The sequence below is a fragment of the Aotus nancymaae genome, unplaced genomic scaffold, assembly GCF_030222135.1.
Source record: "Aotus nancymaae isolate 86718 unplaced genomic scaffold, 86718_ANA_hifiasm-v0.15.2.pri h1tg000049l, whole genome shotgun sequence".
In the NCBI taxonomy this organism is placed as follows: Eukaryota; Metazoa; Chordata; class Mammalia; order Primates; family Aotidae; genus Aotus; species Aotus nancymaae.
The window spans coordinates 11,853,232-11,875,636 of NW_026988463.1; the positions used below are offsets into that span (position 1 = coordinate 11,853,232).

The window sequence follows — 22,405 nt, forward strand, 5'->3', positions numbered from 1 at the left end:
TTAATTAGGAGGAGCTGAATGATGCTGTGGGATTTTCTAGAGTCATTCATGCCATTGCTAATTCGGTAAGTGAGCCGGACTTTTTAGTGAGATTGCAGAACATACTATTTCAGGTGAAGTATCTAATTATTGCAGATTAATCATTTCTTCTCATTTAGAATGTTTACCTGATATGGAGGAAAAAGTTAGAACTTCATCAAGATAGACCGTTGTTATAATGCACTTGGTGAGACATAATTGCTGAATTATATTCAAATCATTTTTCAGAGAGCCTTGCTTGAAAAATGCATAGGAAGGTTACACTATGTTGTCCTTATATGGCGACATGAAAACCAAGGGTTATTCTCAAAACCAGTAAGACGTCGAATAAGAAAGTAAGGAATAAGAAGAGAAACAATCAGATATTTGACTGAAGGTGTTTTGTTCCCTAAGTAGAAGAATCTAGAGGATAAAAATAATAATGTCTTTGTTTAGTGCTGCATAAATGTAATTGAATTTTATTCTTAATATTTGATACGTTTTCAAAAGATATTGGCTGTTTATGTAAATTTGCTAGGGTGCTCTATGATAGATATGGTGGGTGTTTTTCCTTGCTTTGTGAGGCCTTTCTGAAAACAGATGGCCAGGCATGGTGGTTCATGTCTATAATCCCAGTACCTTGGGGAGCCAATACAGGTGGATTGCTTGAGCTCAGGAGTTCAAGACCAGCTTGGGAAACATGGTGAAATCCCGTCTCTACCACAAATACAAAAATTAGCCTGGTATGGTGGTGCATGCCTGTGGTCCCAGCTACTTGGGAGGCTGAGGTGGGAGGATTGCTGGAGCTTGGGAAGTTAAAGCTGCAGTGAGCCACGACTGCGCCACTGCACCCTAGCCTGGATGACAGACTGAGATCCTGTCTCAAAAAAAAAAAAAAAAAAGAAACAGGCATCCAAATCTTACGTAGGTAAACTGGGTCATGCTGCTGGTTGTTTCAGACAGACAGCTTGCTTGGATGCTGAATTGCCTATAGTCTAGGACATTCTCTTCTTTGAGCAGTTGACTTGGAAGAAGGAATCATCTTGTACCTTAGATGTTAAGCTTTGCATCAGGGAAGCTTTAAAGCCATAGAAACCCTCTCAGAGTTCCATGCTGTCTCACTGCCAGGTGCAGGCTTGTAAACACAGGGGCACTGGAGGGGAGGCACCCCGCTGTCCTCATTCCAGGATAAACAGAGGTTTACAGACCCTTGTAAAAGAAGAGGGTTACTCATGAGGACCTCTCTCGCTCAGTCAAGTAACTGGGGGTGATTAGAGTGGCCTTGACTTCCCAAGCTGCAGCGATCTTCCCACCTCAGCCTTTCCAGTAGCTGGGACCACAGGCCTGCACCTCCATACTGGGCTAATTTTTGTATTTTTGGTAGAGATGGGGTTTCACCCTATTTCCCAGGCTGGTCTTGAACACTTGAGCTCAAGCAATCCTCCTGCATTGGACTCCCTAAAGTGCTGGGATTAAAGAAATTTGGATAGATCTGGAGAGAAACAAAGGTGTGAGCCTCTTTAGCGATGGCTAAGATTACAGGTATTCAGAGAAGCAGAGTTGAGTTTCTGGTTCCATTTGCTCATGTTGTAGACACCTAGCCAGCAGACTTCAGATAAGTGGTGGTTTTGATTGAGCTGGGGTACAGAGCTATGGAACATCAGTTGGTTTTGAGCTCTCTTATAGCTGTCATGATAGTTTAGTCAGCTTTTCCAAGATTGGTTGTTTGTTTACCTTATACACATTCAGATACTTTAGCTTGCTGTACTTGTTTGCTTTTCTCTGACATCTTTCTTCTACAGCATATTAGTAACATGTTGCTGACCATTGGCAGTCAGCATACCAAAGCATACTACAAAGAAGCCCCATTTATTAGTGATCCAGACATTTAAAATTTTTGAGTCTTGAATAAAAGTGGACCAAAGTAAAATAAGATGTGTAAATCTCATACCTTAAATTTTTTTTTTTTTTTTTTTTTTTGAAATGGAGTCTTGCTCTTTTGCCCAGGCTGGAGTGCAGTGACGCACTCTCAGCTCACTGCAACCTCCGCCTCCCAGGTTCAAGCAATTCTCCTGCCTCAGTATCCCGAGTAACTGGGATTACAAGTGCCTGCCACCACGCCCTGCTAATTTTTGTATTTTTACTAGAGATGGGGTTTCACCATGTTGGCCAGGCTGGTCTCGAACTCCTGACCTCAAGTGATCATCCTCCTGCCTCAGCCTCCCGAAGTGTTGAGTTTACCGGCGTCAGCCACTGCTCCTGGCCCTATAACTTGGATTTTTTTGATGTGTATTGATTGCTGTATTATTAGAAGTACCCCAGTTGGAATTTGTCTCATATTTTCTCCTGACTGAACTGAGGATATATGGTTTGGCAGAAATAACACAGAAATGATGGTTGATGATGTTGATCTTGATTACTTGGTTAAGGTGATGTCTGCTAGATTTGTGTTAGGTGAAATTAACTTTATAGTTAATAAATTAACTATATCGTTAAATTATAGTTAAATTAACTATATGGTTCATTTAACTTTATAGTTAATAAGTATCTTGGGGGAGATACTTTGAGACCAAACTTTGCCTACTAATGTTATCATCTGTCAGTGCATCTTGTCTGCATCAGTTATCACTGTTGTATTCTGATGGCGAGTTTGTATTCCCTTTGTCATTTCTACATTTGTCCTTGGAATTCTTCTGTAAAGAAAAAATGTCCTTTCCTCCTGTTTATTTATGTATTTATTTAATTTTGAGACACAGTCTCACTCTGTTGCCTAAGCTGGGAGTACACTGGGAGTATACTGGCTCACTGAAGCCTCTGCCTCCGAGACTCAATCAGTCCTCCCACCATGGCCTCCCGAGTAGCTGGAACTACAGGCATGTGCTACCACAGGCGGCTAATTTTTTATATATACTTTGTGAAAAGAGGGGTCTCCCCATGTTGTCCAGGCTGGTCTTGAACTCTTAGGCTCAAGCAGTCTCCCTGGCCTCAGCCTCCTAAAGTGTTGGGATTATGGGTACAAGCCACCACACCCAGCCCTTTCCCCTATTTATTCTATTGTTGTTATGTATATGAGTATGGACTCAGGGATTTTTTGAAATTCTACAGATTCTTAACTCGTATTTTTACTGTTTGCTTAGTTGCTTAAATTGTACCACCTTTGGAGGGAGTGGCTCCTGTGCCCTTCCAACAAGCCCCCATCCTTTTCTGAGCACTTCCTTGTTTTCTGGTATTCTTGTAGTTTCTCTGGCTCAGCTGTGGAATGAATTACTTCTCCATGGAGCTCTGGTTCTTTTTGTGTGTTTGTTTTTTCATTTTTTGAAACGGGAGCCTCCCTCTGTTGCCCAGGCTGGAGTCTAGTGACATGATCTTGGCTCACTGCAACTGCCACCTCCCTGGTTCACACTATTCTCCTGCTTTAGCCTCCCGAGTAGCTAGGACTACAGGCACACGCCTGGCTAATTTTTGTATTTTTAGTTGTGGTGGGGTTTCACCATACTGGTCAGGCTGGTCTTGAACTCTTGACCTTGTGATCCACCCACCTTGGCCTCCCTAAGTGCTGGCATTACAAGTGTGAGCCAGTGCGCCCAATCTCTGGTTCCTTTTAATAGGAATGATGTTTAGAAAGATCTCGCCCTAGATTACGGCGGTGATATAAGTGCTTCTAAGCCCTCTCACTAGACAGAGTACTAGGCGTGTACACAACACAGCTATATTTCTGTGTCTCTTTGTATATGTATGTGTGTGTGGGTCTATGTAAATATGTATGTAGCTGGGCATGGTGGCTCAACTTTGTAATCCCACACTTTGGGAGGCCAAGGAGAGAGGATTGCTTGAGCCCAGTAGTTCAAGACCAGCTGGGCAACGTAGGAGACCCTGTCTCTACAAAAATGTAAAAATTGGCTGGGTGTGGTGGCTCACGCCTGTAATCCCAGCACTCTGAGAGGCCAAGGTGGGTAGATCACTTGAGGTCAGGAGTTTGAGACCAGCCTGACCAACATGATGAAACCCCGTCTATACTAAAAATGCAAAAATTAGCTAGTGTGGTGTTACACACCTGTAATCCCAGCTACTCAGGAGGCTGAGGCAGAAGAATCTCTTGAACCTGGAAGACAGAGGTTGCAGCGAGCAGAGATTGTTCCACTGCACTCCAGCCTCGGCAACAGAGCAAGACTTCATCTCCAAAAACAAAATTAAGAAACTAGCCAGGAGTGGCTGTGCCTGTGGCACATGTCTGTGGTCCCAAGCTACAAGGGAGGCTGAGGTGGGAGGATTGCTTGAGTACGGGAGTTTGAGGCTGCAGTGAGCAATGATGGTGCCACTGCACTACAGCCTGGGCAACAGAGTGAGACTCTGTCGCTAAATAAATAAGTGTGTTTGTGTGTGTGTGTGTGTGTGCACGCGCGTGCATATGTGTGGGTATGTGTATCCATGCCTTTATACTGATAACTCAGATTCTAGTACAGTAATAACACGTGGCTTATTTTTAGCTTCTTGTCTTTTCTTATTTGTATCTTCTCTCTCAACAGTGAGAAATCAGTTCCTGTTAGTTACTTCCATTATGTTTATCTGTTTAAACCTGGTATACACATAAAGTAGCTTCAGAGCTACTAACCCATACCTTGCAAGAAGTACATTTATTGATGTGATTATAACATTTATGATTTATGTGCAATTCTGTTTGTGTTTAGCCTTATAGTATCTAGTCACGATGCACTTTTCAATGTTAGTTTGTTTCTTGTTAACCTTCAGTGTGGTTATAGTAATAATTTATAATACAGTTTGGTTCATTTATTAGTGTTTGCGTTCCATTTGGGGTTGCCTACACATCTTTTCTGTGGTTTCAATCAATGCTCATTATTTTAGCATAGCATAGGTATTCAGAACCAATACTGAGCCAAAAGGACAGCTTCTCTGTTAGATTTGGGAGATTTTGTGTAGGGTTATTTATTTCAGATAATTAATGTGTAGTCCCTTGAGTCAAGCAGTGTTACACTGAACGTCCTTTGGGACATAGTAAAAAGCTCCATTGTGGTAACCTGATGTTTTATGTTAAAATGATGTCACCTGACTGACTAAGTCTAAATTGATGTTCCATTTTGGTAATTTAATTGTTATCAAAATGGACTAATTTGTTGTCCATTGCATGAAGAGGGCTGCCAGCACATATATTATATTTCAGTTGGTATATATTGTATTTCAGTTGGTTGAAAGGCAGTGACTTTTACTGGAAATGTATTTAAGAACATGCCCCATGAATTTTGACATAATGATATAGGAAATGCAGTTCTGTTTAATATAGTTAGAAATTAGTTATTTTTACCTTTTAGCATTGTTATGAATGTATCTTATGAAGTGGGTTGTCTTAAAGGGTACAGTCCTAAAATTTATATTTAGTTTTGTTCCCAAATTATTTGACAGTTCAAGGGAGTCAGTGCTTTCAGATTTTACTTGTTTTTTTGTTATTGTTGTTGAAGATGGAGTCTTGCTCTTTTGCCAGGCTGGAGTGCAGTGGCACGATCTCGACTCACTGCAACCTCTGCTTCCTGGGTTCAAGTGATTCTCCTGTCTGAGCCTCATGTGTTGCTGGGATTACAGGCACGTGCCACCAAGCCCAGCTAATTTTTGTATTTTTTTTTTTTAGTAGAGACAGAGTTTCACTATGTTGGCCAGGATGGTCCCGATCTCTTGACCTTGTGATCCGCCTGCCTTGGCCTCCCAAAGTACTGGGATTTACAGGCGTGAGCCATCGTATCTGGCTAGATTTTACTTTAAAAAAAAAAAAAAGCTTTTCCATCAAAATTTACTACTTCTGATTCAATGAAGGTGGCATAATTAATAAAAATTCAGAAAAAGATCAGTGACATCAAAGTCATTTGGAGCTTTCACTTTGCCTTTTGGATTCCAAATTTGAGGAGGAATGAAGTCAGCCCAAGTTTACTTATTTTTACTTTTTTTTTTTTTTTTTAGTGTAGAAAGCAAATTTAGTACAAAGTCCTCTTGGAATCTGAAGTATACATTTCATTCTTAACCCCAGTATAATTTTGAATGTAGAATTCTTTTTTCTAACCATGGCTTTTTTTTAGGGAAAACTTGTTATTGGACACAATATGCTCTTGGACGTCATGCATACAGTTCATCAATTCTACTGCCCTCTGCCTGTGGTAAGTGACCTGTCAGTCTCTGTTCAATATTAGCAGGATACTTTTTGTCTGAGAAAATACTATTATGATGGTTTTTATGGAGAAACTGTTCTCTGCTTGGGTACCATTTCCTAGTATGCAGCATGTTCCCAGGGAGAGAATCTTACGCACTCAGTTGCACATTTTTTTTTTTTTTCTTGAGACAGTCTCTCGCTCTGTTGCCCAGGCTGGAGTCGAGTGGCATGATCTTGGCTCACTGCAGCCTCCACTTCCCAGATTCAAGCGATTCTCCTGCTTCAGCCTCCCAAGTAGCTGGGATTACAGGCGCTTGCCACCATGCCCAGCTATTTTTTGCATTTTTAGTAGAGACAGGGTTTTGCCATTTTGGCCAGGCTGGCCTTGAACTCCTGAACTCAGGTGATTCACCTGTCTTGGCCTCCCAAAGGGCTGGGATTATAGGGATGAGCCACTGCACCTGGCCTCAGTTGCACATTTTTAACAAACTATACCTACAGGCTTTTTTATTAAGGGATCTTCAGTCACTGCCATTGCCAGATGGAGAGTAAACATTTGTTTCATCGTTTTAATGCCAGTGGTTTGCTCATTTAGTGCTGGACAGGGGTTCCCAGGCCACAAATGTGGGCTGCTAGTTTGGTCCGGCTAAAATTAGACATAGCAGGGCCATTGAACGCAAGTGATGGCAGCTGAACTGGATCCAGTCATAGAATTGTTGATCGTCCCTGCTAGGTTGCTTCCCTTAGATTCTCTGCTGACCTCGGTAGTGCTTTTTTGAGTCTTTGAGCCGAGTTGTCTCGATTGACCAAAGCACAAGCTGCTTTGGTTCCCCTGCTATCTGTCCCTCTTCTGCTCTATACGGTGTTTGTGGCCTTGTGTTACTTGTCCGCTGTCACTGTGTACTCCACTCTCTTTTATTTCCTCTTCATCTTTTCTGTCTTTTAGTGATCTCACTCACTTTACTGCTTCAGCTGTAGACACCAACATCTTTATCCCCAGCTGTGGTCTCTCTTCAGATCCAGGTATACATTTCATGCTGGACTCTAAACATGCCTACGTGGATACCCCCCAGACTAAGTGTTGTTTCGAATTGATATGTCTCAAATGAGATATTTAACTTGTACTTCTTTTCTTTTTTACTGTCTCCAAACCACTTCTTTTTCCTCATCCCATTACTATAAGTGATTCCCAGTTACCAACACTGTTTTTAGCATTAGTTTTGACCATTGCTCTGTCCCCAGATCTGGTCATATACAAAATCCTGGCGATTTTATCTCCATGCCCTCTCTCACATCTGAATTCTTTTCATTTTTGTTGCAGTCAACCTTATTTCTCACCTTGGAGTTCAGCAAATTCCATGTAGGATTTACTGTCCCTCTTCAACCTTCAGCCCTTCCTTTAAACTAGAAGTTGGCGCATGTTTTCTATAAAGGGCCAGATAGTAAAATATTTTCAGCTTTCCAGGCTGTATAGTTTCTGTCACAACTCTCAGCTCTGTCATTGTCGCCCCTAAATGCCATAGAATACGTAAACATGTTGCAATAACTTTATTTAAAAAATAGTTGGTGGGCTGTATTTGACCTGTAGACAATATAGTACGTCACTGGACTAATCTTTTTCTTTCTTTCTTTTTTTTTTTAAACAATTTTTTCCCCATATCTTTTTAATAAAATAGAAATGAGGTCTCACTCTGTTGCTCAGGCTGGTCTCAAGCTGCTGGGCTTAAGCAATCCTCCTGCCTCAGCCTCCTGAATAGCTAGAACTACTGGCACATACTACCATGCCCAGCTAGATTAATCTTTTATTTCTGGATTGGTAAACATCTGCTTGAGAGTTCAGTCTCACTTACTTCTGCAAACCTTCAGTTACTTCACGTTTTTTAGGTCCCATTGTTCCATCAGGATTTTGATTACCCACTTTAAAAAAGTGCAGTACACCCTAGCCATGAGTGTGTCAGTTGCTCCCCTTGTTGTATTTCTGCAAACTTAGGTTGTCATCACTTTTTATGACAGCTCTATCACCTTCTAACACATTTTAGGACTTGAAGACATCATAGTTGTGAGTCTCAAAACAAGTGTGACAGGTGTGGAACTGCATTTCTTTTTTTTTTTTTTGAGACTGAGTCTTGCTCTGCGGCCCAGGCTGGAGTGCAGTAGTGCGATCTCCGCTTACTTCAACCTCCGCCTCCGAGGCTCAGGCGACTCTCCTGCCTCAGCCTGCTTAGTAGCTGGGATTACAGGCACCCACCACCATGCCCAGCTAATTTTTGTATTTTTAGTAGAGACAGGGTTTACCGTGTTGGCCAGGCTGGTCTCAAATTCCTGACCTCACGTCATCCACCTGCCTCAGCCTCCCAAAGTGTTGAGATTACAGGTGTCAGCCACTGCGCCTGGCCTAGATTTGCATTTCTTAAGTCTAATGAGCTAATGTTTATTTTATGTCACCCACACTTTTTGATTTTTCTGTTTTCCTTCACTCCTTTTCTTTTCTTTTTTTTTTTTTGAGACGGAGTCTCACTCTGTCACCTTGGCTGGAGTGCAGTTTGGCCCACTGCAGCCTCCATCTTCTGGGTTCAAGAGATTCTCATGCCTCAGCCTCCCAAGTAGCTGTGATTACAGGCATGTGCCACCACGTCTGGCTAATTATTGTATTTTTAGTAGAGAGAGGATTTCACTGTGTTTGCCAGGCCATTCTAAACTCCTGACCTGAGGTAATCTGCCTGCCTTGGCCTCCCAAAGTGCTAGGATTACAGGCATGAGCCACCATGCTTGGCCATTTTTTTTTTCTTCTTTGAGACATTGTCTCACTGTGTCACTCAGGCTGGAGTGCAGTGGCGTGATCATGGTCCCCTGCAGCCTCAACTCCCCGGACTCAAATGATACTCCTACCTCAGCCACCTGTGTACTGGGACCACAGGCACATGCCACCATGCCTGACTAATTGTTGTGTATTTTTCATAGAGATGAGATCTCACCGTTTTCCCAGGCTAGTCTCAAACTCCTGGGCTCAAGAGAGATCTGTCCACCTCAGTCTCCCAAAGTGCTAAGATTATGGATGTGAGCCACCGCACCTGGCCTCATCACCTACTTCTTATTGGCCAAGTAGATCAAAGTAGCAGCTCCCCTTGACTTTTTGAGCTATTTATTTATTTATTTTTGAGATGGAGTCTTGCGCTGTCACCCAGGCTAGAGTGCAGTGGCGCAATCCTGGCTCACTGCAACCTCTGCCTCCCAGATTCAAGTGTTTCTCCTGCCTCAGCTTCCGAAGTAGCTGGAATTATAGGCGCTTGCCACCATGCCTGGCTAATTTTTATATTTTTAATAGTGATGGGGTTTCACCATGTTGGGCAGGCTGGTCTAGAACTTCCAGCCTCAAGTGATCCACCTGCTCAGCCTCCCAAAGTGCTGGGATTACAGGCATGAGTCATCGCGCCCAGCCCTTTTTGACCTTTAAAGCAATCAAGTTATAAGCAAGGCAAGAGGAAAATGTATTTAATTCTGTGCTTCTCCCTGTTTTGAATACCAAACAGAACTTGGCACTAGAAGGCATTAAATATCAATTTAATGAATGAAGTATCTCCCGACTGCCAGTTTTGTAATCTTCTGATGTATGGCTCTGTTTCTGTCACTGACCCTGCTGAAAATTCTAAATTAATCCCACGCTCTTTGTTTTCTAGTCAGTTGACTGTTTTTAACCCCTGCATATCAGGCTTTCTGTGATCTAGCCCAACCTTTCTGTGTAGTCTTATCTCTTGTTACTCTCATTTTTCCAAGATTGGCTTATTTGTTCCCTGAGAGGTGCTTTGTATAATTTCTTACAACTTGAATTTTCTCTCATTGTTCTCAGTGTTTGCTGTTCACAACTTTCCTTTAACTTTCTGTGGTGCAGCTGTTGCCTCCTTTATGAAGTTTTTGTTGCCTGCTACCTTGCCCAAGAGGTGCTCTTTGCTTTCTCTGAGCTCCCACAGAACATTGTACCTCTGTATGTTACATAAATTTTGTCTTGTATTATACAACATAACCCCCTTCTAGGTGGTTAGCACCTTGGATAAGGAGTGCAGCCTTTTTGTTGTCTATGTCTAAGTGCCTAACACATTGTGTGTAACACATGTAACATTAATGAATGTCAAATGCAGTGAAACTGGTCTTGAATTAAATTCTGGTAGAAAGAGCAAGTGATTTGTTGTAGAGGCGTAAGTGGATCAGGATGAGCAGTTTTATCCCTCACTTTATTACTAAGGCTACCTGGGTAAGTCACTTAATTTCTTTATGTTCTGGCATTGTCAGAGAGAGAAAATGGTTTTTTTTTTTTTTCCTGTCTACCTTGAGAAGAAGTGATGAGAATAAATTAGAAAGCCTAATAAATTAGAAAGCTGGATGTGGTGGTGCATACCTGCCGTGCCTGCTACTTGAGAGGCTCTTATGGGAGGATTGCTTCAATCTAGGAGTTCAAGGCTAGTCTGGGCAGCATAGTGAGACCCTGACTCGATAAAAAGGTAGAACTGTTACATATATTGGTATTAAAATTTGCATTTAAAAGGACACTAAAGAATCCACGTTTTGGAGTTGCCTTTTCAGGGACAGTGTTTTCTTACGAACCATCTTTTAGAAGGCATTAGTCTAGAACTATGCTATATGTTGATCCTGGAGGTGGCTGTAATTCTCCTTGTTCCTTGCTTGTAAAGCTTTCTAGCGGTATTGAGAGATTACAGTCATTATTGCATTTTTTGTTTGACTTTGCATTGAAACCGCTAGTTCATGCTTTGCCCATTAATTTAACTGTAGCCATTGAAAAGCTGGTGAGTATATCAAGTTAGCTAAATACAGTCTGTATATACAGGCTTGAAAAGCTAATTGGAAACAGCAGTTTCCTATGAAGCATGAATAACACTGAAGAGAAGTGTAGTTTACAAAGGGTCAGGAGTATGACTACTTAGTCTAGTGTGGCAATTGTGTATGTAAATGAGTTAATTCAAAATTAGAGTACTCTCATTTCATCTCTAGACTTCCTGATCAAAATAAACTTGAGAAATGAATTGTCTAATCTAGGCACTTGCTGTTAGTGCCACTTTAGCAATTTTCTGGAGTTGAAACAGGAATCGTATGTGTATTGAAAAGCCTATGTTTCCAAGGCCATTTTTACTAATGTTTCATAGGTGATCTCAGTAAAGGTCTAAGCTAGTTTGCAGTATGTCCATTTACTGTATAAACCATTTAATTTAAATGACTCTGCTTATCTCACTATTAAATTTGTATGGTAGGTCACAGCCTGTTAGCTGTTACTGGAAGTTTTCTGGAGTTATTATAGGCCTCTCAAATATGTAGTTTTTTATACATATTATTGGATACTCCTCTCTGCCCCTTCCCAATTTCAACTATTGAATCCTTAAATTGGTGTGTTTTGGTTATGCAGAAGTTAGTTATCAGGTTATATGGTTCCCAGTAAGTGAGGAAATTGGGAATTTTTTTTTTTTTCAGTACTTACTAACTAGAAGTGGGTTTTGTAGTTTAGCTTAAGGCCTGTGTGAGGTCCAGTAGCTTGTTTGAGAGGACAGCTATGGAACTTGAGCTGTTTACATGTTTTTTAATACTGTGAGTGTATTAGGAAAATTGTAACAAGTCCTTCTCTTCTTCTTTAGGACTTAAATGAGTTTAAAGAGATGACAGCATGTGTTTTCCCCAGGTAAGTAAGCTGTGTCGTTTAAAAGAGTCTGCTGGGCGTGGTGGCTCACACCTATAAGCACACCACTTTGGGAGGCAGAGGTGGGAGGATCATTGAGCCTAGGAGTTCAGTACCAGCCCAGGAAACATAGTGAAACCCCATCTCTACAAAAAATAAAAACTTAACTGGGCATGATGGCATACCTGTGGTCCAGGTACTCGGGAGGCTGAAGTGGGCAAATTGCTTGAACCCAGGAAGTCTAGGCTGCAGTGAGCCATAATAGTGCCACTACACTCCAGCCTGGGTGACAATGAGATCCTGTCTCCAAAAAATAAAAATAAAAAAGAGTCATCATGACATATACAATACAAATAGGCATATAGTGATTTGTGATTTGTCAAAACCATTAGGTCATGATTAGAGTCCAGTTTATATAAGCCTGGAACTTATTTACTGTTTCCAATGTTGTGATGGCTTGCTTTTACAATTTATGATTGGTTTTGTTATCGAAAAATCACAGTTTGAACTGAGAGTGAAAGTAGACAGCAACTCCTTTTTTCTTATCCCTCATCTTGCTGTCTTAAGAAGTGGTGAAGCCTCCTTGACATGGCTCTGTCTGTCTTACATGTAGGATGTACCCTGTAACTATTGGAAGTGTCCAATCGACAGCGCTCAAGAGTCAGTCAAGAGCTGTCTGGCTAGAGATTGTATTTTATCCACTTCAAGTCAGTGTCTTTTCCTGTTGATGTTTTCCACAGTTACTGCACCTTTGTTCCGATAGGTCACATGTCACGTATCTCTAAGACCTAATAGGTCAGCCATGTGGAGCCTACAGAACAAGTGTTTGTGTTTTAGGACCTGTTGAAGAGGGATAGGCGTGGTATTCAAGCAATTGCTCTTTCAGCTGGGTTATTTCCTTTTACCTACTGTGTTCACATTTATATGAAAAAAATACAGAAATAGAGTTTTTGTGTGAGTTTCTCCCCACTCCCCTCCCCCCCCTTTTTTTTTTTTTTAATATTTCTGATCTCTGAAATGGAATAATAAGAAATAAAAACAACAGCATGAAAGTACTGATTGCAGATTTTGGTCCTCCAGAAGAATTTATAGTTTACAAACCTGAAGAGTAGCAGTAAATGGTAGCAGTTAGGGAATGGTAGACTGGTAGCAGTAATTGAACCATGTTAAACCGTATGAGAGTATTTGACTCACACTTGAGATTGATGGAGCCTGGGCTCTCTCAGGATCCAGGTGAATCTGGAACTTGTACGCCAGGTGTGGACTCTCCTGCAATCACTGGATGAAGTCTCTGAGGATGGGACTGAGTATCTACCCCAACATACTAGGGATGCCGGTGCTAGGTTCAAAACGGCCAATGTGTCTAATTCCTTTGTCTGTGTTTGAATATTTTATGTATTACTTTATGTTTTAAGTATGTATTTTATGTGTTAAATATTTTAAGTATCTTACATATTGAGTAAAAGACGTTTCAAACATTGATAAACATTTTGTTTACCTTGTTAAAAATTCTTTTTAGACTCTTGGATACTAAATTGATGGCCAGCACACAACCTTTTAAGGTATTATTCATTTGCTACTTTATAAAGTGACTGCATATTGCCAAGTGAAATGAATGCCAGAACAATATAGCCTTCTGGCAAAAGTTTGGAGGTATTTAATGCATCTGTAAAAATCTTCATTCATTTGGTTATACTTTGTATATTATAAAAATTAAACTAGCTACTCCTCTTTCACATTGAAAAAAATGAACACTTCTGTGTTTCTTTAAAGAACACAAGGGGGCAGTACTAGCTGCTGCCTTTTTATGTTTTTTTTTTTGGGTCAGTGAATCTCTAGTATATATTGTACTGAGGTGATGAAGTCTCATAATTCTTTGCTTCCTGGTTTGCAGGATATTATTAACAACACATCCCTTGCGGAATTGGAAAAGCGGTTAAAAGAGACACCTTTCAACCCTCCTAAAGTTGGTAAGAATATTAAACAAACCTGAAAGCCTCTAAACTCTTTATAGTAATTATTGATGTATATTATAGAAGAAAGGCAGAATGGCTCTGGAAACCATATTGTTCATTTATAGATTTTGGCTGAATTCACTTGCATGTACCTTGTGCTGAATTACTGTTTTTTGAATAGAGATGGTCTTTTACTTCTACATCTATTTTATGTTAATGGAGTTGGGTAACCATTCATTGAGAATTTTAGCAGTTAAAGCTTCAAGGCTTTTATTTCTTGATATATGGAATTCTCCTAAAACTTGATGTGCCCTTTTTTTCTTTGATACATTGTTTAAGCAGAGAAAAAGAGCTAGTGATTAATCACCAGGGGTAGAGTAAAAAATATATTTTCCATCTCAGAAAAACCCAAGAACTGGATTTACAGATGAGATTAAGGCGAGTCCTCACCCTGCCTCCTTTTCAGCTGGTTTAGAGAGTAGAAACAGCAGCACTGAGGAAAAGCAGAAGTAGGGAGATGAGATGGAGGTGTTTTGCCACCTCTGGCCATACCCAGGTATGCAGAGAACTTTCCAGGTGCTGCTTGCTTGGTCCCTGTCAGCCTAATTGTGCTGCCAGTGTGGCGATTACTGAGCCATTAGCTATAGCCTGAAAACTGCTAAAGACATGGATAATAGGACTAATGGTTTAGAAATTGATAATGCAGGGTATTAAAGCAGCCAACATTACAGTTATTTGCCCCTTTCTGGGTAACAGTCCAAGAAAGGAATTAAGAAAAGTGGTGGTGGGGCCATGGGGGGAGAAAACCTAGACCTTTTCTATAACAATATAATGGAAATAATTGATTTTGGAAAGAATGTGTTTCAGTTGATGATGGAGTGGAAGATATTACCTAGGTGGCTATCATGTTAAAAGGCTTTTTTTTAAAGACATCAAGTCTAATATTTAATACTCACAGAGGTTAAAGAATTCTTGCTTAAGGAACATTGTACTGATATAAAAACATTTACAATTTTTTCATTGTTAATTTCCATTCATACTTTTGATTCTGTGTTGTAGGAACCTCCCTGAAGTTTATTTCCAGAATGGTTCTAGGATATAATTATTTATGAGTTATCGTTTTAGCTTATTGTTTCCATATAAAATAGTAGTTAGTATCTGGTAGAGAATTAAGTTTAAAACAAGTCATTTCTGTTAGAGCTTATCTGTTCACATCTGTATTTATCAGTGTCACAAAAAAACCATATTATATATAAAATGGTCTTTGCTGTAAAGTGGCTTCAGGATCCAAGGCCAGCATTATAGCAAGTTCAGTTAATTTTGGAGTTGGTTGCGCTGTCAACTTTTGATCTCTAAGCTTGGAAACATAGTAGAGGACAGTAGTGAATTTGAGCTGTCAATATTGAATTGCAATCTTTTGTTTTTTGAGGGGAGGGTTACCTTAGGTGTTGATAGATAGTTTTTGAGTGTTTACCATGTACCAAGGACTAGATAAGAGTTTAACTTATATTATCTCATCTGATCCCAACAACCTTTTGAAGAAGGTTTGATTATTATCTCCATTTTACAAAAATGGAAGCTTAGTTATAAAGTGACTTGCCTAAGGTCATATAGCAAATACGCAGTGGAGCAGAGATTCAAACTCAGTGTGACTCCGGAGCCCATGCTGTTAATCTTTATTCTGAATCGTCTATTGTGTCCTGATGTGACCATCCTGTAGAAGGGAAGAATGTCCTTTTCATGGCCTTAGAAAGCAAGTAGAAGAGGAATAATTGTCCTAGAGCGAGTTATGCATGGTCATAAATAGGACCCACCAGTGTGGGATGAGAAAGCCAATGGCTGAGTTCTTCATAATGTAACTGAGGCATTTCTGTATCCTACACCAAAGCTGTCATTTTCAGTGACTCTGTTATCTTGTATTGTAAGGTCTTATATGGAGAGAATTAAGGAATAGGTAGCTTTTTTTTCTGCCTATTTAGGATATTTCTGTAGCATATACTAATGCAATTTGGATTGGTAGGGCAATGTGCTTACTAGTCTTTGTTTTGAGGAAAACTTTTTTTTCCTTTTTTTTCTTAGAAAGTGCCCAAGGTTTTCCCAGTTATGACACAGCGTCTGAACAGCTCCACGAAGCAGGCTACGATGCCTACATCACAGGGCTGTGCTTCATCTCCATGGCCAATTACCTAGGTACGCATTACATGTGTTTCAGTCAAACAGGCCATGATCTAGAATGGATCTCACCCGTCTCCTGGCTTAGGCTGCTGTAATAAATCACTGTAGACTGTGGGGCTTAAACAACAGACATTTATTTCTTATAGTTCTGGAGGCTGGGAAGTCCAAGACCCAGTTGCCAGCAGTCTGGTATCTGGTGACAGTCCACTTCCTGGTTTATAGATGGCCACCTTCTCGTGTTGTTACATGGTAGAGAGCATAGAGAGCAGAAGCCGTGCCTACTCTTCTTTTTTTTAAGAGTCAGGGTCTCACCCTATCACCCAGGCTGGAAGTACAGTGGTACAATCATAGCTTACTACAACCCTGAACTCCTGGGTTTAAGAGATCCTCCCACCTCAGCCTCCCACGTAGCTGGGACTACAGGTGTGCACCACCATGCCTGGCTAACTTTTTAATTTTTTTATAGAGACAGGATCTTGCTATGTTAATTAGGCTAGTCTAGAATTTCTAGGCTCAAGCGATTCTCCTACCTTAGCCTCCCAAAGTGTTGGAATTTCAGGCGTGAGCCACCGCACCTGGCCTCCTGACAGTTCTTATAAAGGCACTAATTCCCTCATGATCTAATTACCTCCTAAAGGTCTCACTTCCAAATATCATCCTATTGGGATTTAGGCTTCAACATATGAATTTTAGGGGCACACAAACATTGAACCTATATCACTACCATTTTCTTGGGATCCACTCACCCAGTTAGAAGTGGGAGCATTTTGAGGTAGGAGTGGGAGGACATGAGGGGAAGGGGAATTGGCAAGGACAACCACTGACACTTCCTGTGGTATGGTACTTGGTCCATAAGAATGCCTTTCACCCTTGTTGAACCATGTTGTTGATTTAAGTCTTGTTTGGTCTAAACTTTCAGGCTTGGTCTGTGTGACTATGAATAATAATACCTCTCTTCTTTTCTTCATTAGGTTCTTTTCTCAGCCCTCCAAAAATTCACGTGTCTGCCAGATCAAAACTCATTGAACCTTTTTTTAACAAGTAAGTAATCAGAGAGTTCCAGTTCCCAAGTTCTTTTAATGTGGAACAGCCTAGGGCTATCTTGGGATGTCAGTTTCGAGTGATTGGGAGCTGTAGCACATTTTTAGATAAAATATTTTTCATCTCAAGTGACTCAGATGTTTTTTGAAAGTAGAAATTGACCTTTTGGGAAACAAATGTATTAAAAATATAGGCTTTAAAAAAAGAAAAAAAGAAAACATTACTAGAGGTAGTGCATCTCTTCCAAGAAAAAGAACTAGTAGTTCTGGTATTTAAATTTTCCATGAGTTGGGCCAGGCATGGTGGCTCACGCCTGTAATCGCAGCACTTGGGCGGATCATGTGAGGTCAGGAGTTCGAGGCCAGCCTGGCCAACATGGTAAAACCCTGTCTAAATATACAAAAATTAGCCAGGCATGATGGCGGGTTCCTGTAATCCCAGCTACTCGGGAGGCTGAGGTGGGAGAATTGCTTCAACCCAGGAGGCAGAGGTTGCATTGAGCTGAGATGGCACCACTGCACTCCAGCCTGGGCAACAGAGCAAAACTCTGTCTCAAAAAAAAAAAAAATCCTATTTAATAGATGTTTATATATGGTTCCACCTACACCCTGACAAATTTGACATGTGAGATGATTATTTATGCTTGCATTATTATCTGATTAAATAATATTGTGTCTAAGAAGATGTTGATTCTATAAATAGCTTTTAAGGAATCCATGAAGTTGAGGCCAGGTGCAGTGGCTCACACCTGTAATCCCAGCACTTTGGGAGGCCGAGGCGGGCGGATCATCTGAGGTCGGGAGTTTGAGGCCAGCCTGACCAACATGGAGAAATCCCGTTTCTACTAAAAATACAAAATTCGCCAGGCATGTTCATGCATGCCTACAATCCTAGCTACTCGGGAAGCTGAAGCAGGAGAATCGCTTCAACCTGGGAGGTAAAGGTTGCGGTGAGCCGAGATGGCGCCTTTGTACTCCAGCCTTGGCTACAAGAGCAAGACTCCATCTAAAAAGAAAAAAAAGAAACCCATGAAGTTTTGTGCTGGGTGCTGTGGCTCATGCCTGTAATCCCAACACCTTGGGAGGCTGAGGTGGGCAGATCACTTGAGGCCAGGAGTTTGAGACCAGCCTGGCCATGGTGAAACCTCATCTCTACTGAAAATACAAAATCTAGCTGGGCGTGTTGGCAAGCCCTTGTAATCCTAGCTACTTGAGATGCTGAGGCAGGATAATCGCTTGAACTTGGGAGGCAAAAGTTGCAGTGAACCATCATTGCACCACTGCACTCCAGCCTGGGAGACAGAGTGAGACCCCATCTTAAAAAAAAAAAAAGAAAAAGAAAAAAAAAGAAATCCATGAAGTTTTGATTGCAGTTACATCCTGAGCCCTCATCTGAATGGACCTAATGAAGCAAAGGCTAGCTCGTATATCTTCATTGTTGTAAGCAGTCAGAGTGATTTAGGCAGAAGTTTTAAGTTCAGACCATGTTTAAAGAAGGCTGTTACTTCAAGATGTGCTTTGCGCTTGCTTAACAAAGCTGAGATCGAAGTTAAGGATGCGGTTCTCAAGCAGGCTACAGTTTGGTTCTGTGCCAGAACCCTGAAGCATTATCTTTACCCCAGCTCCAAGGCAGGGTTGGTTCTAGAGGTTCTGTGCAAGGCAGACAGAACAAGGCAGCCTGCAACTATCATTACCACTCAAAGAATTCACGATTTCAGTGTTGTGTTGGTCACATCATTTTTTTTTTTCTGTTTACTAAGAAACAACTTTTTTTTTTTTTTTTTACATTCTATGAAGCAGTTTACAGTCCTGTCATTGCTTTGCTGGGTAAGAATACTGTACCGTCTCCTGCAGACGTCTGTATAAATGCTTGTGCTTAGGTGGTGTGCTGCAGACACACATGTCAGTTCTAAACATCTGGATTCCTAAGGTGCCAAGTTGGTGTTGTCTGAGTTTGTTAATTTTATCATATTGTGCCTTCTTACCTTTTTAAATCTTTTTTCTTCTTTTCTATGAAAGTTCAGAGATAAATGTATATGTCTTTCAAAGTGGACTGGGGAACAGTGTAGTGTATATTGGAAATTAAGGTGAATTTTTCTGCGTGGAAAATAAATTCTGGTAACCACTGAGTCCTTGCTGTTCCTTAAGAGTAAAACATGATTTTCTTAGCTCTTTTCTTTTTTGGGGCAGTGTTTGTCTTTGTAAATCTTTGGAAATGTAGCTTATGCTATAGACCATAGAACCCACAGGTGATGTTAAATTTTTTTTTTTTTTTTTTTTGAAATGGGGTCTCACTTTGTCTCCCAGGCTAGAGTGTGGAGTGCAGTGGCACGATCTCAGCTCACTGCAACCTCTGCCTCCTGGGTTCAAGCAGTCCTGCTGCAGCCTCCAGAGTAGCTGGAACTACAGGCGTGTACCACCACCCCTGGCTAATTTTTGTATTTTTAGTAAAGTTGGGGTTTCACCATGCTGACCAGGCTGGTCTCAAACTCCTACCCTCAGGTTATCTGCCTGCCTCAGTCTCCCAGAGTGCTGGGATTATAGACGTGAACCACCACACCCAGCTAAATACAGTTCTGATTATGATTGTTCCTTACATTTTTATGTACTTGATGTTAAATTCGTTATTCGGCATTAGTTTTCAACCGGAGAGATGTTGACTCATTTGTAATTTTTTTTTTTTTGAGGCAGAGTCTTGCTCTTTCGCCCAGGCTGGCATGCTCACTGCAGCCTCCATCTCCTGAGCTCAAGCAAGCCTCCTACCTCAACCTCCTGCGTAGTCATTTGTAAATATTTAAACAGTATAAATATTAAAACAGTGATCCTGCTTTTCCACTAAAGTTAACCCCTTATAAAATCAGATATTGGATACAAACTGGGTTGTAGGTTCCCAAACCTCAATTCTTGACTTCTGTGTGCTTGCAGGCTCAATGCCACATGGAAGCTGCATCTAGTTTATCACTTATGTTTGTGACCAACATGCAGAGCAATCAAAATAAACTGATTAAAAAGCTTAGTTGGGCCAGGTGTGGTGTCTCATGCCTGTAATCCCAGCGCTTTGGGAGGTTGAAGTGGGCAGATGACTTGAGGTCAGGAGTTCAAGATCAGCCTGGCCAACATGGTGAAACCCAGTCTGTACTAAAAGTACAAAAATTAGATGGATGTGGTGGCACATGCCTGTAGTACCAGCAATTTGGAAGGCTGAGATAGGAGATCACTTGAACCCAAGAGGCAGATGTTGCAGTGAGCCTAGATCACACCACTGTACTCCAACCTGGGCAACAAGAGTGAGACTCCATCTCAAAAAAAAAAAAAGAAAAAAAAGAAAGTGGGATTTCTGGGGCAGGTGCAGTGGCTCATGTCTATAATCCCAACATTTTGGGAAGGCGAGGAGGGAGGGTTGCTTGAGCCCAGGAGTTTGAGAGCAGCCCGGACAATGTGGCAAAACTCCATCTCTACAAAAAAATACAAAAATTAGCTGTGTGTGGGGGGTACATACCTGTAGTCCCAGTACTTGGGAGGCTGAGGCAGGAGGATCACTTGAGTCTGGGAACAGAGAACCAAAAAAAAAAAAAAAAAGAAGGAAAAACAATTGCTTCTTTTGATATCTCTTTCTGTGTTAATATTGACCTTGTTCTTATTTGCAGGTGTGATTTATTACATTAAACCTTGATTTTTGTCATTTTTCATGATTACCGTTGTAGAGAAACATTCCAAGTTGCCCCCAGTATTATCTCAAGCTGATGATTTTAGAAAAAATATGCAGATTTTTCTGAAGGTTAATTTATTTTGACACCAGGCTTTTAAAAATGTAATCTTTACCAAACATGCATAGTTCTAACATAAATTTGGGTGGACATTAAACTGCCCATGTATGCAAATAATACTTTACTTTGCTCTCACCAGACTTAATATTACACTTTGAGGGAAAGTAAACTTCACTTACTTTTGCATTCTAAATTAGCATTTAGTAGCATCAGTTATGCCATTTTGGGAAGCTTTATCAGGTCAACTGTTAAGGAAATCCTGAGACTGCTGTTGTTTAAGCAGTACGCAAAGACTGAATGTGATATTAGGTGTTTTTTAAGCCATACTGGTCCAGATGTCCCATGAGGGTTTTGCATGGTGCCATTTTGTCTTTTTTGTGACCTGGGCACCTCCCATAGTCCTCCTTGCTTTTTTGGAATCAGGAAGAAAGTCATGAGAGAATTGAGCCATGGAAATCAGGATTAGTCCACTGCTAATGACAGCCTGGGTGGAATGCACTCTTTGTTTACATTGGAGACTGTCTCATCAGGAAATGATTTACCTTCTTTTATAACCTTGGTCAGTTTTAATCGATGCATTGAAAACCAGACTTAACGTTAAGATCCTTTGGTCAAATCCAGATCCTTTTAGGCTAGAAAGAGCTAAAAATACTCTCTGCTATAGCTTTTTATTTTACAGCAGAAAGCACAAAATCATACTTTTGCCTTACGTTTTGTTAACTGTCTTCAGTATTGTCAAGATGCCTTGACCCTTTTGTGAAGGTTTTTGGGAAGGTTGTTTTCTGTTTACCTCAGTTCTTAGAAAGAGGAAGAATATGAGCAGGCCTCTTGGCTAATTTCTGTAAGCAATGGAATGTGTAAAGATTAGCTAGGTACTTGTAGTTTAATGTACAGGACAGCTGCCTTGTTCTGAATCTGAACAGGGTTCTGCTGGAAATCTAGATCTCCTTGCAATGACATTGCTTTATGATCTTTCTGAGCTACCAATCAGACAAGGAATGATTCGCTCTTGGACAAGTTGTTTTCTCCTCTGCAAAATGGGGATAAAATGATTCACCTTCTGTATTGGGCCATTTTCATAGTGCTGATAAAGACATACTTGAGACAGGGCAATTTACAAAATAAAGAGGTTTATTGCATTTATAGTTTTACATGGCTGGGAAGGCCTCACAATCATGGCAGAAGGTAAAAGGGACATCTCACATGGCAGCAGACAAGAGAAGAGAGCTTGTGCAGGGAAACTCCTATTTGTAAAATTGTCAGATCTTGTGAGATTCATTCACTATCAAGAGAACAGCTCAGGAAAGACCCACCCCATAAATTAATCACCTCCCACCGAGTTCCTCCCACGATATGTGGGAATTGTGGGAGTTACAATTCAAGATGAGATTTGGTTGTAGACATAGCCAAACCATATCATTCCACCCCGACCCCTCCCAAATCTCATATCCTCAGAATTCAAAACTAATCATGCCTGGCCGACAGTCCCCCAAAGTCTTATTTCAGCATTAACTTAAAAGTCCACAGTTCAAAGTCTCATTCGAGACAGGCCAAGTTTCCCTTTCGCCTATTAGCATGTAAAATCAAAAGCAAGTTAGTTACTTCCTAGATGCAGT

General features: G+C 40.8%; 1 protein-coding gene across 2 annotated transcripts in view; it reads left to right on the plus strand.

Moving 5' to 3' along the window:
* The window catches only part of PARN (poly(A)-specific ribonuclease), a 201,624-nt gene that overhangs the window by 32,553 nt on the left and 146,666 nt on the right, over window positions 1–22,405 (plus strand). For both annotated transcript variants that reach the window (XM_012453224.2, XM_012453223.2), the window contains exons 12-18: window positions 9–65; window positions 6,102–6,179; window positions 11,812–11,855; window positions 13,372–13,414; window positions 13,747–13,822; window positions 15,887–15,997; window positions 16,954–17,023. In XM_012453224.2, coding sequence (XP_012308647.1) covers window positions 9–65; window positions 6,102–6,179; window positions 11,812–11,855; window positions 13,372–13,414; window positions 13,747–13,822; window positions 15,887–15,997; window positions 16,954–17,023 — 479 coding nt within the window. The remainder of the gene's footprint in view (window positions 1–8; window positions 66–6,101; window positions 6,180–11,811; window positions 11,856–13,371; window positions 13,415–13,746; window positions 13,823–15,886; window positions 15,998–16,953; window positions 17,024–22,405) is intronic.